This window comes from Bactrocera neohumeralis, chromosome 5, assembly GCF_024586455.1.
Source record: "Bactrocera neohumeralis isolate Rockhampton chromosome 5, APGP_CSIRO_Bneo_wtdbg2-racon-allhic-juicebox.fasta_v2, whole genome shotgun sequence".
Taxonomy (NCBI): domain Eukaryota; kingdom Metazoa; phylum Arthropoda; class Insecta; order Diptera; family Tephritidae; genus Bactrocera; species Bactrocera neohumeralis.
This window is the reverse complement of record NC_065922.1, coordinates 60929491-60944369: the sequence shown is the minus strand read 5'-3', so window position 1 is coordinate 60944369 and position 14879 is coordinate 60929491. Positions and strand designations below refer to the sequence as shown.

At 32.8% G+C, this 14879-nt stretch overlaps 2 protein-coding genes across 4 annotated transcripts in view; one reads left to right on the top strand and one right to left on the bottom strand.

Annotated features, from left to right (window-relative positions):
- The window catches only part of LOC126759475 (myosin regulatory light chain sqh), a 135024-nt gene extending 122874 nt beyond the window's left edge, over positions 1 to 12150 (top strand). The window contains exons 1-3 of one of the 3 annotated variants that reach the window (XM_050474304.1): positions 8203 to 8329; positions 11340 to 11776; positions 11899 to 12150. In XM_050474304.1, coding sequence (XP_050330261.1) covers positions 11357 to 11776; positions 11899 to 12003 — 525 coding nt within the window. In that variant the 5' untranslated portion in view covers positions 8203 to 8329; positions 11340 to 11356 and the 3' untranslated portion in view covers positions 12004 to 12150. Of the gene's footprint in view, positions 1 to 8202; positions 8369 to 11339; positions 11777 to 11898 lie in introns of those variants that run through there. The other 2 variants (XM_050474305.1, XM_050474307.1) reach the window with 2 other exon arrangements.
- Positions 1097 to 5662, bottom strand: LOC126759453 (secretory carrier-associated membrane protein 1). Its single transcript, XM_050474270.1, has 5 exons — positions 5338 to 5662; positions 3441 to 3642; positions 1780 to 1909; positions 1459 to 1714; positions 1097 to 1387 (listed from the first exon to the last, which is right to left on the bottom strand). The coding sequence occupies exons 1-5, from the start codon at positions 5581 to 5583 to the stop codon at positions 1235 to 1237; spliced, it is 987 nt and encodes a 328-aa protein (XP_050330227.1). The 5' UTR covers positions 5584 to 5662; the 3' UTR covers positions 1097 to 1234.
- Positions 12151 to 14879: the final 2729 nt, after the last annotated feature.

Sequence of the window (14879 nt, the reverse complement as noted above, 5' to 3'; positions counted from 1 at the left end):
TTCTAATCTATTTTCACTTTTTTCATTATAATGTTTCGCGTCCCACTAAAGAATACAAACACATTATATTCAGTTGAACTTCCCTATCTCGAATCCCCATACTCCACAAAAAAAATTAATTAGAGAGACTTCGAGTTATAGAATTTTTCATTAAACCATAAAGATTTTCAAAAAGCTGTAAAATATAGATTTATACATATTTACTTATTTACTTCGTACAAAGTTTTTTAATTATGTACATTAAACATGTTTTCTGTAATTTTAGGCTGATGAATTTTTGCCCTGTAGTGATCGTCAGTTGTGTTAGTATTTATATTTTAATAGGAATTTAAAATTGCAAAAGAATGCGTTACATCATTTTTGAATGGCGGTTGAATAATTTCTTTTTCAAAATCCTCATCGTTTTCCATAACGCTAATACATACAAATTCATATTCGTTGAGTCTGAAATATTCGGTTATACAATATCATCTGTTATAAATCCGGCTCATTGTCAATATAATCTGTACAATAACATTTGAAGGGATAAATACGCGCGACAACTTCTGCATGAGCAGCTGCCCCGAAAAATGCAACTTAGAGAATCACTTAGGAATTTTGTATGACATTTGACTTCTAAACGATATTGCCAATCGAAGAGTTCGAGTTACTGAAGTCCAAATGTATGTATATTTTTTATCCGTTTAAATAACTGTAAAACTTACAATAATGCACATTAAAAACTATTTTCTTGGCGTGAAATGAATTTTTCTCCAAATTTATTCCTAATCACTATTTCTCTACTCGCTCAAAATTGCAAGCATCGCAATATTATCTATTCTACGAAATAACGGAATACCTTTGACATTTTCAAACTGAGTGCAAGATGGACGATACATGCTTAATAATGTTATATTAAAAGTAATCGATACCAATATATTGTGCAGTGCCAAATATGTGGCAAAATTTATTTAACTATTACCCACATTACTGGAATGGATGGAAATTTTAAACAGATGTGGTCAATATCATTCAGCCGGGTTTTTGGCTAAACCCACCCAATGTTTGATTTCCTGCTACAATTAATGTGTGCGGTATAACCACCAAAAAGACAGAATTTCGCTGGGTATTTTACAAGCGTTTATTTATATAACATATACTGATAATGTAGCTTACATTTCAAGGAATTTTAAACATGTAAAGAGCAATGAAAACCCTTGCCTTATTATGCGTAGAGCTATATGAACATGGTAATTTAGTATCTACTGTTGTTAATCTGTGAATTTATTGCGGTATTCACTGCCGAAGAAGCAGCTTGTTGTATGTGCTGATTTCTCATAAATTCTGTTGCGAATTCTTGCTGCGCTTTAGCCATACTGGCCCCAGTGCTACGGTAAATTGAATGAATCTAGAGAGGAATAAACAAAAATATTTCGTATTAAAGGTAGTTTTCAAATTCAATTGCACATTATAAAATACCTTCGTAATCATCATTATATTTGCAGCTGCGGTTGTTGCAAAACAAAAAGCTATGCAAAGCAAAAGCAGTCCAACAATGATACTCGATGCTGTCCCATCAAATTGCGAAATAGCAATATAAAATCCGCAATACCCCGTGTCGGGAAGACCGACGGCTTGAAAAACTGTAAGCACAGTTTGAAAAAAGTATACAAAAAAAAATACCATGAAATTAAAGCTGGAATCATTTCGGAAAGCTTTATAAGCCGGTCGAAACCTATGATCAAAAATTAAGTGTTATTTTTCAGTTATTCCTTAATATCAATCAACTCATTTACTTACCAACAAATGTAAGATGCAGGAGTAGAAAGCATTGCGTAAAATAAAGCTAAACCAAAGGTGGTAATTTTCCCAGAGTAAAATAGAATTATTAATCCACCAATTATGTTGAGTACCATAGTCATGGTGTAAACTGAAAATAAAACAAAATGCAATTAAATTTGTTTACCCTTAGTAAAAGTAAGTGTACTAATAAATTGTTTTTTTGTAGTGTTTTGTTTACTCCTTATAGTCTACAATTTTGACAAACTATTGAAAACTTCATTTTAATTACATAATAACATTTGCACTTAACAAATTATTATTTGTCTATTTGTATTAATTGTAATAATTTTTATTCTTTTCGAATTATTCCTTGTATTTTTCCATATTTTTGTAACAACGATAGTTAGCATTCTTGCAACCCAATTCCGATTTTAAATGTTATTACAGAATCTGTTTGAATTTGCGTCTTTTCCAATATAAGTAAAACAATATTCCAGTCAACAGTGCTAGTATTTATCCAAGGGACAAAATTTAAAAAAGAGGATTAATTTAGATTTTTCTTTCAAAGATGCCAACAAGTAAAAATATCTTGAATGGCTATAAATTAAATTAATCTACTAGATCATTTGCCGTTTATAAAAGAATGTTAAAATTTACATGGGCCAGTTGACTTCTGAAAAGCACTAGATTTTGTTAAAAATTATGTAAAAATCAGGGATTGTAACAGTTATGAGGAAATGGGCAAAAAATCAAGTTTAATATTTATTTTTCAATTAATATTTTTTTCTCACATATATATTTTAAATGTTCGCTTACAAAATTAGATTTACTTGATAACTATTAGTTATTTTTGTCACAGAATAATAGTTCCGCAGTTAGTTTTCTTATTGCATAAGAGTTATTTAAAACTATTCTGTGGGCAATAAATAAAAGTTATCACATTACTATTATTTTGTAAACGTAAAATAAAAAGCAAAATATAACGATAATAATCGCAATAAAGCAAAAAATTAAATTTTAAAAATTTTTGACATATTTGACTAATCACCAAAAAACTAATTATTAATTAAAATTTTTTTTAATCAAAAATTATGCAATAAATGAATAAATCGCTTTCGATATTCGTTCGTTTTTAAATGAGCTTGCGTTTTAACTAATTTATTAACGTTTTTGACTCAATTTGTCACATACATATGTCATTCGAGCAAAATGATACCAAACGAATACGAGTTGCTTCATAACAGTTTTACATAATATAAATTATTATTTCATGCTTACATGTGCATTACCAGAAAATTGCTATTTATAATTAATTAGTATAAAATTAATTGTGAAGCTGTTTAAGGTACAAAATAGTCAAAACATATTTAAAAAGACTTTTGCAACAATCAATTTGGCCTAACTTTGTCATACAAGATATGACTTCAAAGTTGTAACATTTTCTCCTTCAACCATCTAATGCCTTTTTTAATTCCGACTATACGATTCCATAAAACCCTAAATATAAATTATTTACTTGTTCATTTAAATATAATTAGTTTTTTGATATTTCTAATATCAAGGGTTAGTTCATATAAACACGGGCATGCTACACTTACTAAATGTTTAGTTGTTATTTTAAATAAATAATAGATACTGCTACTACCAGTAAAAATTATAAAACTAGAAATTTTACTTACACATCCATGTGTAGTACAAGTGTTTTACTAGTTTCTGAAACTCTGGCGGAATCTCCAAGTTGAAATCCTGATAAAAACATGGCTTCACACAAAAATTATCCGGTAATGGCGGCCAATTATTCAGTTGAGGAACATTCCCTTGGAGCTGCTGTTCTCTTCTATCTAATTCAGCCGCTTTGCGATCTAATTCTTCTTGACGGCGCTGTAAGAAATTTTTCGTAAATAGTTTATAAATAGTCTTTGTTGCTACTTGTAGGATAGAAACCAGAAAATATAATACAATCTTTCAATTCCCAATAAGTTACAAGCAGATATTACCTATCCTTGCAATCCTTGTGGCTGCAAAGTGCACACATGTTCACTTATTGGTATTGAAAATGAAAGTATTTATGAAATTGAAAAGGATAACCCATATAAAATTTACTTGGCTGCGATTTAGAATAGCAACCCCCATTTTAAGGTTAAAATGGATATGTACGGATAGAGGATGTCCTCCATCAAGATATATATATACATATAGTTGCCGCTGACTTATGGTTTTTGAGATATTTGCATTTAAAGTTCAAAAAATCAACTATTTAAAATGCGTGTTTCTCCAATTTATAATGCATTTTAGACTTATATTTTATACCTTTATATCCACTAACACTTTTCTAATTCGTTTCTAATCATTTATTTTAGATTAAATAGTGCAAAAATAACTTTAATTCCATATCAAACTTTAGTTAAAATCCATTTATTCATAAAATAAGAAAATGGTTGTAATCAAGCAAAAAAATTAATGTTACCATATGTTGTAATGGAATAAAAATAAGAAAAAAGAAAGATTATGACGTCATAACTAAATTCATTATCGTGTGATGAGTAATGTAAAACCTTTCAGAATTCTCATTATCTTGATAAATCCCGGTGTTGGACCGGGCAAAACGGAGTTCAACGCAAAAAAACTGAGCACACCCAGGTGTTGGTCCGACCAAGGGTTATTTTTTTGAAGCGCGACCGAAGGCCGCCAATGCAGAAAGGATTTCTATGCGGAAAACTAATGTGTTATACATATATTTCCTGTCTTTGGGGTATTATTTGTTTTCTTTATATCTTTTGGTTCTTCTGTAAAATATGAACGTAAGGAAGCACTGATTATTATGTAGAATGCAATCTTTTTGTTATTGTATGAACAAAAATAAATAAACACAAGTTGAATGTTGAATAAAAGTTATTTTTACACTATTTAATATAAAATAAATGGTTAGAAACGAATTAGTGAAGTGTTAGTGAATATAAAAGTTAAAAATATAAATATAAAATTCATTATAAATGGGAGAAACACTTATTTTAAATAGTTGAATTTTTGAACTTTAAATGTAAATATCTCAAAAACCATAAATCAGCGGCAAATATATATATATATATATACATATATATATTTTTCTTAATCTGGAGGACCTCCTCTATCCATTCAAAACCCAATGCTATTCTAAAATTTACCCAAAACCAATATGCATGATTACTTCGAATGTTAAAATACAACTATTGGATTTGTTTGAGCTAAACTATCAGACTAAATGCGATGCAATTAATTATTGCTATTATAAAACCCAATAACTTGTAATACCGTATCAGGTTGCAAACTTATTGTGTCTAACTTAAAAATCCAATGATTAATCAGCCAGCTTTGCAAGATTGCTTTGTTATCGACAATGCACATATATACATATATGTATTCAGCCTACGCTTTGACACGCTCGAAAAAATCGACATCATGTATGTAGATATACAATGGAAAGGGCATTAAAAATATGTGCATTTGAAGAAACGTATGTATGTACTTATGTTCACATATATTTATGTATGTACATATACCGGCCCAGAATAAAATTGTAATATTACAAAAAAATACCTGCAATTCCTCAGTAGTTATTTGAATACTCGTACTTGCAGCAGTAGGAGGGGCGTTTTGCGATAAAGGCTGGACGACTGCTGCATTATTACCAGAGTTTATCTGCAACTTATGTTTACCGTCATCCGAGTCAAATGGGTTATATTCTTCCAATGAATTTTGAATATTAGTTGTTACTCTTGTTGCCTGTTGTATAGCAGGATCGGCAAAAGGATTTTCACCGAAAGGGTCGTCAAAACCAGACATTTCAAATACCTATTCTTGTTTCGTGTATGTTTTACGTATTTTCCATTAGTAACAATGAAAATTTTTTACAATAACTAAAATGCTATGACGGAATACATCGGAATTTATCAAATAATATAGGGTTACACATATGAATTGAAATTTTTGTAAAAACTTAAGGTCCAGGCCCCATGCTGTCTGGCTTTACTTGCTTTCGTTACCTTTTCGTACTTTGAATACTTGTATGACCAAATAAGCGCTTAGAACGCCGTCAAAAAATCAGCTGATTCGTAATTGAAATTTAAAAAGAAACAAGGATGTTGAGTAGAAGCATTGAAAATATTTTACGAATTCTTATTCTAGTCATAAAAATTAAATATATAAAACGCCAAATACGCCAACGACGAACGATATTTAGATAGACCGATTCATTAAAAAAGAATTCGATAAGAGTTCCCATATCTTCGCAATGCAGATTATTTATAACCCTATTGTAAGTAAATTATGGTTGTATATCCTTTCTGTTATTTCATGTTCTTTTATCATTTCAAAGATACCTGGCTCACGGTGGCACTCGAAAATTTCATACGCTTGTGCATAGAACTGGACGCAAAACCATGACTGCCAAATACGCATTTTATTGAAAGAATTTATTAAAAATTAGTACTAGATTACTTTAAAGCTGCATACTAGCACAAGAAAATTTACCGCAGGAAATTATCTTGACCATTTCTTAAGCGTTTTTTTATAAGAAGTTTTTACATTTCTTGAGAGCTGGATCCTAATAGCCCTGACAGACGAGCAAAATTAATGCGCCTTAAGCAACGCTAATGCGCATTGCAATTTTATGGTGACAGACGGCAGACTTGTGCATTTAGACAGCTGATAGTAAAATTTGTTTATTTATTAAAAAAAGTGAAATAAAAATTAATAAGAAAAATTATTAATAGAAATTTTGGTATTTTTGGAAAATCAATATAAGTTTAACGAAAAAATTCGTTTATTATTAACTACGGAAAAAGATAATGGAGTGAAATTAAAAGCAATAATTGATTGTAAAGTGGAAAAAGTGTGCGAGAAAGTTAAGAATATTGGAAAAATGGATAGCGAACTGTGCGTTGTTTATTTTCTGTCATCTCAAAATAATAAAATTTGTTTTTGTTAATATACTTGCACACAATTTAATTAGCAATATAAAACTGCTTACCTCACCTCTGATGCTATAAACGCAAAGGAGGCAGCAGACTTGAAGCGACATCTTTCAAAAAATAGCAAAAATCGGCTATTTTTGAGCAGTGTTGCCTACTCAAATTTGGTAAATTACCACACCCCCCCCCACCACTTGCTAGTGGGGCAAACTTTTAGGTTCCGTGCAGCGAGGAAGCGAGAGAGGTCGGAGGGATAACCGTTTTTTTTTTTTTTGAACACATGCCATCAATTCCATGCTGGTCGATTTTGCTTTAATGATAACAAACTTGACTTAAAACTTACCTTTACAAACAGGAATAGATCACCTCAGTAACGGCATTTGGCAGAGAAAAATTCTGATCAAATACGTACAAACAAACCAAACCTAGCGAAGAACTAACGGAAAAAAATTTTAAAATGGAAATGGATAAAATAGAACTCAAAAAGCGAACTTCGAGTAATGGGGTTGGGAAAAACGAAACCCTACATTTTTGATTATTGATGGTACTCTAAAGGCCTAACTATAATGTGAATAAGCTAGCTTAAGCCAGCGTAAGCAACTGTCCGAAACACACACAGATTGTATTTTGCAACTCTAATATACGATACATCAAGTTTCGTGAAGTTTTTTTCAAACGACATTTGCTTAAGAAAAATGCGAAAGTGATCGCATTTTCCCTACGAAATTAGCTGTTTTCGCTTTTTGTCAACAGATGCATCATTTTGAAATTGAAGATGGAGGACAACGAATGTTTTATACAAAATTTAATTCAAAAAAATAAATGTTTGTACGTCAAACGAGAAGTCTTTTATTTCTATCGCACAAACAAAGAAAAGGAATTTATCGGAATTGTTAAAAGAAACCATCCTCTTCCTCTTTCTGTTTATTTCTCTCACTGAATATGACCGAATTCTTTTTTAATTTCTCTAATTTTTGTTAATATGCATATTCCGTCCAAAACAGAAGTAAGCATTTTAATTCTTCTTAAATATTTTAATTTTCTATTCATTTCTGTATTGCAAAACCCAAACGAAATATAAAATCAAAACACAAATTGTTTATTGATATTTTTATCTTCTGCATATAATCATTCAAAAGTCTACCCTCCGTTCCTCATGCATTTGACAGGCTTTTCGATAATTTTTTGACAGTAACATACGACACCGTATGTATATTATAGTTAGGCCTTAAAAGTGGCCACACACGACACGCATATGCGTTCGATCAGTATGAAATCGTTTCGTCATACACCATTTTGCGTTCGTTCTTCAAACAGCGAATATAGTTCGCAATCGAACACATATCGATCGAACGTAGATATGTCTCGTGTATGGCCACCTTAAATTACATTTTGTAAAGATCTGTGCAAATCGTAAATCCGATTGTATAGTGTGCATCAGCTTTATTGAGTATGAAGTAGTATCGATAAAAGAAACACATCTTTTATCAGTAAATGAATCATACTTATTTGATCATTCGTTTATAAAGAATTAAAGTATATAAGATAAATTTCTACATATTTGGTTAACTAGCAGTCTTTATTTTTAAATAAATTAATAAATTCTCTACTATTTGGTAGTAAGTAATACTCAAGATAGTGGAGTATTTCTTTAAAATGTGTGTGTGTGTTTATAATATTTTAATTGAATATTAATGTTTTGTACACAATGTACACAAATGTATTTCTTAAAGTGAAAAATATTTGTCTAATGGAAAATGTTCGAACCATTTAGGTCGACTGAAGTTTTTTGCATTGTTGGCAGTGACATTTACCTGTTTTAATGAATTTTTGCAAGTCTATATTGACCTGTTTAAAGTTCGAAAATCGTATTGCTGTTTTTGTTTAAAATCATTAGAGAACTAATTTAATTTTATATGGTACTTTCAATTACTTCTTATTGGTTAAAATCGTTATAAATCCTAATGAAGTTGTTGCAATTATGAAAACATAATATTTTGTTTCATTCTTAAAATTGAACATATATCTACTTTTTTGCAGCTTATTTTGTGTACATTTTTGGGTTACAATCGTTTTTTTTTTTTGTCCTTATAATTCTGTCAAGAAGTTTTTTCATTATACTAGTAGGAAAATTTAACTAGGTGAAAAACAATCAATAAAATACTGAATGTTGATTCAAGTTTTCTCCTTATCTTAAAGCTAACTTTGTCAATTAAATTGTATAGCTTTATTTGCTATATATAGTATGTATATAGTTTTAATTTCCAAATATGACCATATGTGCCAGCATGGCCAAATTGCGAATGACTAATTCGATACATGTATATAAACATATTGATGCAAGTACAGTAAGTCAACTAACCATAAACATTCATATATACATATATACATTATTTATATTTCCTAATAAGGTCATAAAAATTATATGTCGTTATGTGAAAATGTGTGGCTACAACCTGAAATACAGAAATAAGTTGTATACACAAATGCCGGTAAATCGTAGCTAGTAAAAAATATGCATTATCGAAAATATTCTAACTGGCATGCAACTTTTTTGTGAGTAAATTCAACATCATTTCAAAAATGTTTTAACGGGCGAAGTTTGTAATTAGCTTGTTTTGAGGACTGCTAAAGCGTAATGAGAGTGGATTTGGCAGATCAAACAGAATTAGTGAAACTCAGCCTGTTTTAAAAATATTTAACTGATTAATAATAATCATTAAAAAAAACTGATTTTATATAACATAACGCGAGAGATTGCTAAAAGTTCAATATAAAACTATTAGGATATCAAGAGATCATTCCTTGATTACGTCGACGACAATCAACAATACCCCGGCAAAACTACCTTCAGGCACGGAAGAACATTAATCGCAGTAGTAAAATTAAATACTTCTTCGATTTCCAGTGAGTGGAGTATTTGCAGACTTATTGCAGACGAAGACCTCGAGTTGCCTCGCGAATCTAGAATTACACTTACATAACAAATATAGGACATGCATGCGACAACTCCCCGCATGACTCTTATGGACTCTTTGCATGCAACCCTTTGAAACACGTTTCCTGGGCCTGTCGTTGAATTGTTTCAATGAAAATTAACTTGTGCCTTGACACCCAAATAGGATCTTAATAAGCGATGTATAAAAAACTAAAATAACATCTGTTGTTCAAGCGAAGGAGGTAATATATTTGTTGTCTAGATACATACACACGGTCATGGACAACTGTCAATGTGTTTTACGTGGGTATCTGCCTACGAAGGCTCAAATCCACGGCGCTATCTATTGCTAGTAGCACATAGATCAAATTAATGCGTTGATCAGCGCCCCAAAGTGTAAGTGCATGCACAACACTACACTCTGGAAGAAAGTAAGGTATGAGTGCCGCCAATCAGTTCGGGTGAAAACCAAAGGAAACACCCTAGCCACCTTGGTCGGGTTCGAGGCCCATCTAAAACCTCTGCCGTACTCTGGGTCCGGCACCCGGCCGCAGTGCGACTCCACATTGGACTATTGCCCTTCCTGCATTTAGGTTTAAACCACAGCCACCACGAATCTCCCCAAAGGGCCAAGACCCAATGAGCAGATTGGAGCGAACTCCAAGGGCAAACTGCTCCCCGTGGTACCATGTTTTGGTCTTTGGTGTGACCTGTAGCTCGCGCTACTGCCAGTCGAGCCCCTAAGAACTCCGAGGAGCTCTTAAGAACCCGGCTGTATGATGTGTTGTCCGTCAAATCCATTTAGTGTTTGTTATATAATCGCAAACCCATTTAAAGAATATGATAGCATCTCAATATAGCACTTTTCTGACATTACACTATGCTGACATTCAATAAACCAGACATGTGAATGTCAGACATAGTGCATTTGGATTTTAGTCGCCTCCTATGACAGGCATGCCTTACCGCGGGACACTCGGTCATGGACAGAGAAATGGCACATTTTTCAAATAAATTATTCAAATCAGATTTTAGTTTGATCAAATAAGTACATCACAATAATCAGTTACAACAGCCGTTTCATGGTTACTTATTTGCTGTTCCTTACCATAAATTATTATAAAAGTTATCCCACTTTATAAAAAATCCTCAAAGCTCTTGCACGTAAAACAACTGAACATGCTTATAGAAACATTATCAGAAAAAGCAAGTGCGATTTTATCAAACCTTCCCCAGAGATTGTGGCTGAAATAATTGGGACATTTGAGTTTAGCGCATCCAGGTTACTCGTACGAAGACGTCTCAATGTTGTTGCCCAAACATAAGAGCACTGCTGAAATTTGCCCAAGAACATTAAATTTTTAAAAGTAGCAATAAGAAGATACGAAACAAGAATGAATCGGAATGGATTCGATATCAAACAATTTCAACATAAGTTAGTAGACAGTTTGTCCCGACAATGCCAAGCAATTTTGAAAATTTGTGAACATTTAAAAAAAAAATTATTTTCACACAAACGGCCTACTTTGCTAACTCATAATTTTTTTTAAGAACTATTTTCTTTTTAATTGTTTGCACAAAACTTACTCAATTCAATGCTATGCTGATGTAAATTTGTTAGTTTACATAAGTGACCCACTCTTCATCATCCGTTTAAGAATTATATTCTGCTTTTTTTTTTTGTTTTGTAGATTTTTTTGCTTTAACAATGTCTTCTCGTAAAACCGCTGGTCGTCGCGCTACCACAAAAAAGCGAGCGCAACGCGCCACATCAAATGTGTTCGCTATGTTCGATCAGGCCCAAATTGCCGAGTTTAAGGAAGCTTTTAATATGATCGATCAGAATAGAGATGGTTTCGTTGAAAAAGAGGATTTGCATGATATGTTAGCTTCTCTTGGAAAAAATCCGACAGACGAGTATTTAGAAGCGATGATGAACGAAGCACCTGGACCTATAAATTTCACTATGTTCCTTACCTTATTTGGAGAACGCCTACAAGGAACAGATCCGGAAGATGTAATAAAAAATGCTTTTGGATGCTTTGATGAGGAAAATAACGGTGTATTACCCGAGGATCGATTGCGCGAACTATTGACCACAATGGGAGATCGTTTCACCGATGAGGATGTAAATAGCTTTTTACTATTATTTATTTGTTTAGTTTTCTAATTAAATTAAAATTTTTCTACATTATGCGATTTACATTAATTTTATATTTAATTGAATATAATTGTTTTGTATATCTTCAGGTCGACGAAATGTATCGTGAAGCACCTATCAAACATGGTCTGTTTGATTATATAGAGTTCACCAGAATTCTTAAACACGGTGCCAAAGACAAGGATGAGCAATAAAGCTTGTAAGCAGACTTCCACATTCCTCATAACCGCATATTTGAGCATATAAAATTTACCCAAGTTTTCTTTACATACATATATAATTACTTCATCCATTTCGTGATGACAATAAAGTATAAGGCACGAAAGATTAGAAAAACATAACTTTGTGCATGCAAATTTTTACAAGTATTATATATAAAAAACAGTAAAGTGTATTTTTTTATAATTAAAATTGGTTACATACGTCTTATATATATAAAAATAAGTTGGGGGGTTTTGTCTGTTCGCTATAGCTGACTAAACCGTTGAATGAATTGAAAAATGGCCTGAGCCACTTTCAGGGTAATTCAATAAGGATGGTTGGTAAAAAAAATTCAGAAAATATTCATTTTTAACCGACTTACGAGCGTAAATTCAAAAAAAAATCTTTACTTATAACAGAGAATGTTAAATTTAGACAGAGAATGTTATTTAACATTTAGCTCAGCTGTAGCACACTGATAAGGGCGGGAGTTATAGCGTAAATGCGAGTAATAACAAAAACAACATTTTTTTTCGATGCGCAAGGCACTGGCAAGACGTTTATTGAAAATTTAATAATTGCTAAAATAAGACACTCTGGGAAGATAGCGATAGCAGTTGCTTCGTTAGGAATTGCTGCAACTCTTCTAAAGAATGGAAAAGGCGAAATCAATATGTTCTATCCAAAAAAATGAGCCTCTTGGTTAATTGCATGACGCCTCATTGATTATGTGGGATGAATGCTCCATAAACAGAACATTAAAATACCTTAGAAACTCCTTTTCTCTCATGAGCGGGATAACTTTTGTATTTGCTGGAGATTTCCGACAGACTCTTCCTGTGACTAACGGAGGTGCACGCCCTTATGGACTTTGAAAATATAAAATTGCGGACGAATATGAGAGGTCATCTTCATGGAATCACTGATGGTGATTTTCCACAGCAACTGCTTAAACTTGGGGAAGGAACTTTTTCCACTCCAAATTTAAGACGTAATTGTAATTTTTTTCAGGATGAGTCTCTAGGCCAACTAGTACATATCAAAATAGATCTTTAATCACCTGCAGTAAGTAGTTTTTGACATTCGGTCCTATTCCAGTTGTCGTTTCCAAGTTTTGGTCGTTGTTGAAGGAGTTTTGCTCCTAAATTCGTATCCTTCAAATATATCGTAAAGTCAAACCAAAGTTATCGAAATATATGTAAGTATATAAAAATTATACGCTTTTTTTTGTATGTCCTCGCATTACGCCCGAATCACAGGACGGAAAGACGTGAAAATTTGCACGGGTATTCCTTTAGTCCTGGACAGGGTCCTAACGGTGCAAAATCATATTTATAACTCAAGAACGGCTGAACCGATTTGGCTGAAAATTGGTGATGAGGTAGCTTGGAACTTTGGGACGGGCATAGGCTTATCGTTTTATGTTAAAAGTCGCAACAATTCATAAATAAAAAAAATTGTATTTCAAAACAAGCATGTATTCATTATTCATGTAAGAATCATTCGAACATTTTTTTCTTCAAAAATATAAAATCAAATCACACAAAAAAACGATCAAGTCTGTGTTTTCTTAAGTGTACTATCTGGGTTTTAGACGTCAATTTTGCAATTACATTTGATGAATGTTAGACAAAACATTACCGTATGTTTAGAAGCATATACAGCTATGGACACATAAATGGCACAAAGTTTCATTTCATATAAATGCTAAACTTGTTTAAGTTAAAGTTGTTTAAAATGTAAAAATTTCTCATTCAATTTAGTCTTACTGTAGTACAGTTGTACTGTACTGCCCAAATATTCCGTTATGTTTTGCTTTTTGTTTACCGTTATCAATTACGCGTAGTCATTGCTGATTTTCAGTGGACACATAAATGGCACAGATTACTTCGCAGAAGTAGTACTGCCGCAGATTTTAATTTAAGAACATAATTTTTTGTGTTGATGAAAAATAAATATTAATAAGTATTTCAGTGAAAGAAATAATACGAAATGGGATCCGGAAAGCATACTACAATAGAAGAAAGGGGAATAATTTGGAACATGTATTAAAAAATTATACAACGCAATCAAATCATGTATGGAGAATTCCCAAGTACTTATGTGTCAAAGACAGGATTCGAAAGCCAAGACCACGTAAAACGGATGCGCCTACAGGCGCTACTATAGTAAGAATCGCCAAAAACTATCCATTTAAATAAACACGGCAGTCGGTAAATCCAGCCTCCACGAGGAAACATCCCCAAATGGGTTGAGACTGATCGACTTCGCCGGGTGCGGAAATATGGTTATCTGTAGTACTAGATTCCAGCACAAGAAAATACATCAAGCTACCTGGCTGTCTCCGGATCGATAATCGACCAACCAGATCGATTATGTTGTGATAGACGGAAGATCAGTGTTCTAGACGTGCGTACGCTCCGAGGTCCTAACATTGACTCGGACTACAATCTTGTTGCAGCTAAGGTTCGCACCCGCCTCTGTGCAGCAAATAACGCACGTCAACAAACACTAAGAAGGTCGGTATAAGGGAACCTTGAGACGGCATTTCAAACTCCTTACGTACAGTTGCAACCGAAACCATTGATTTTCGGAAAATGCAAAAGAACAGCTGGTACGACGAGGAGCGCCGTGTCGCAGCGGAGAGAAAATAGATTGCCTACCTCGCAACGTTACGATCGACCACAACACGTACGGGATGGTATAGATATCGAGAGTTGAAGAGGGAAGCGAGACGCATTTGCAGACAGAAAAAGAAAGAGGCCGAAATGCGTGAATATGAAGAGCTTGACAAGATGGCCGACAGGGGTAATGATCGAAAATTCTACGAAAAAATGCGGCGACTAACAGAAGGTTTCAAGACCGGAGC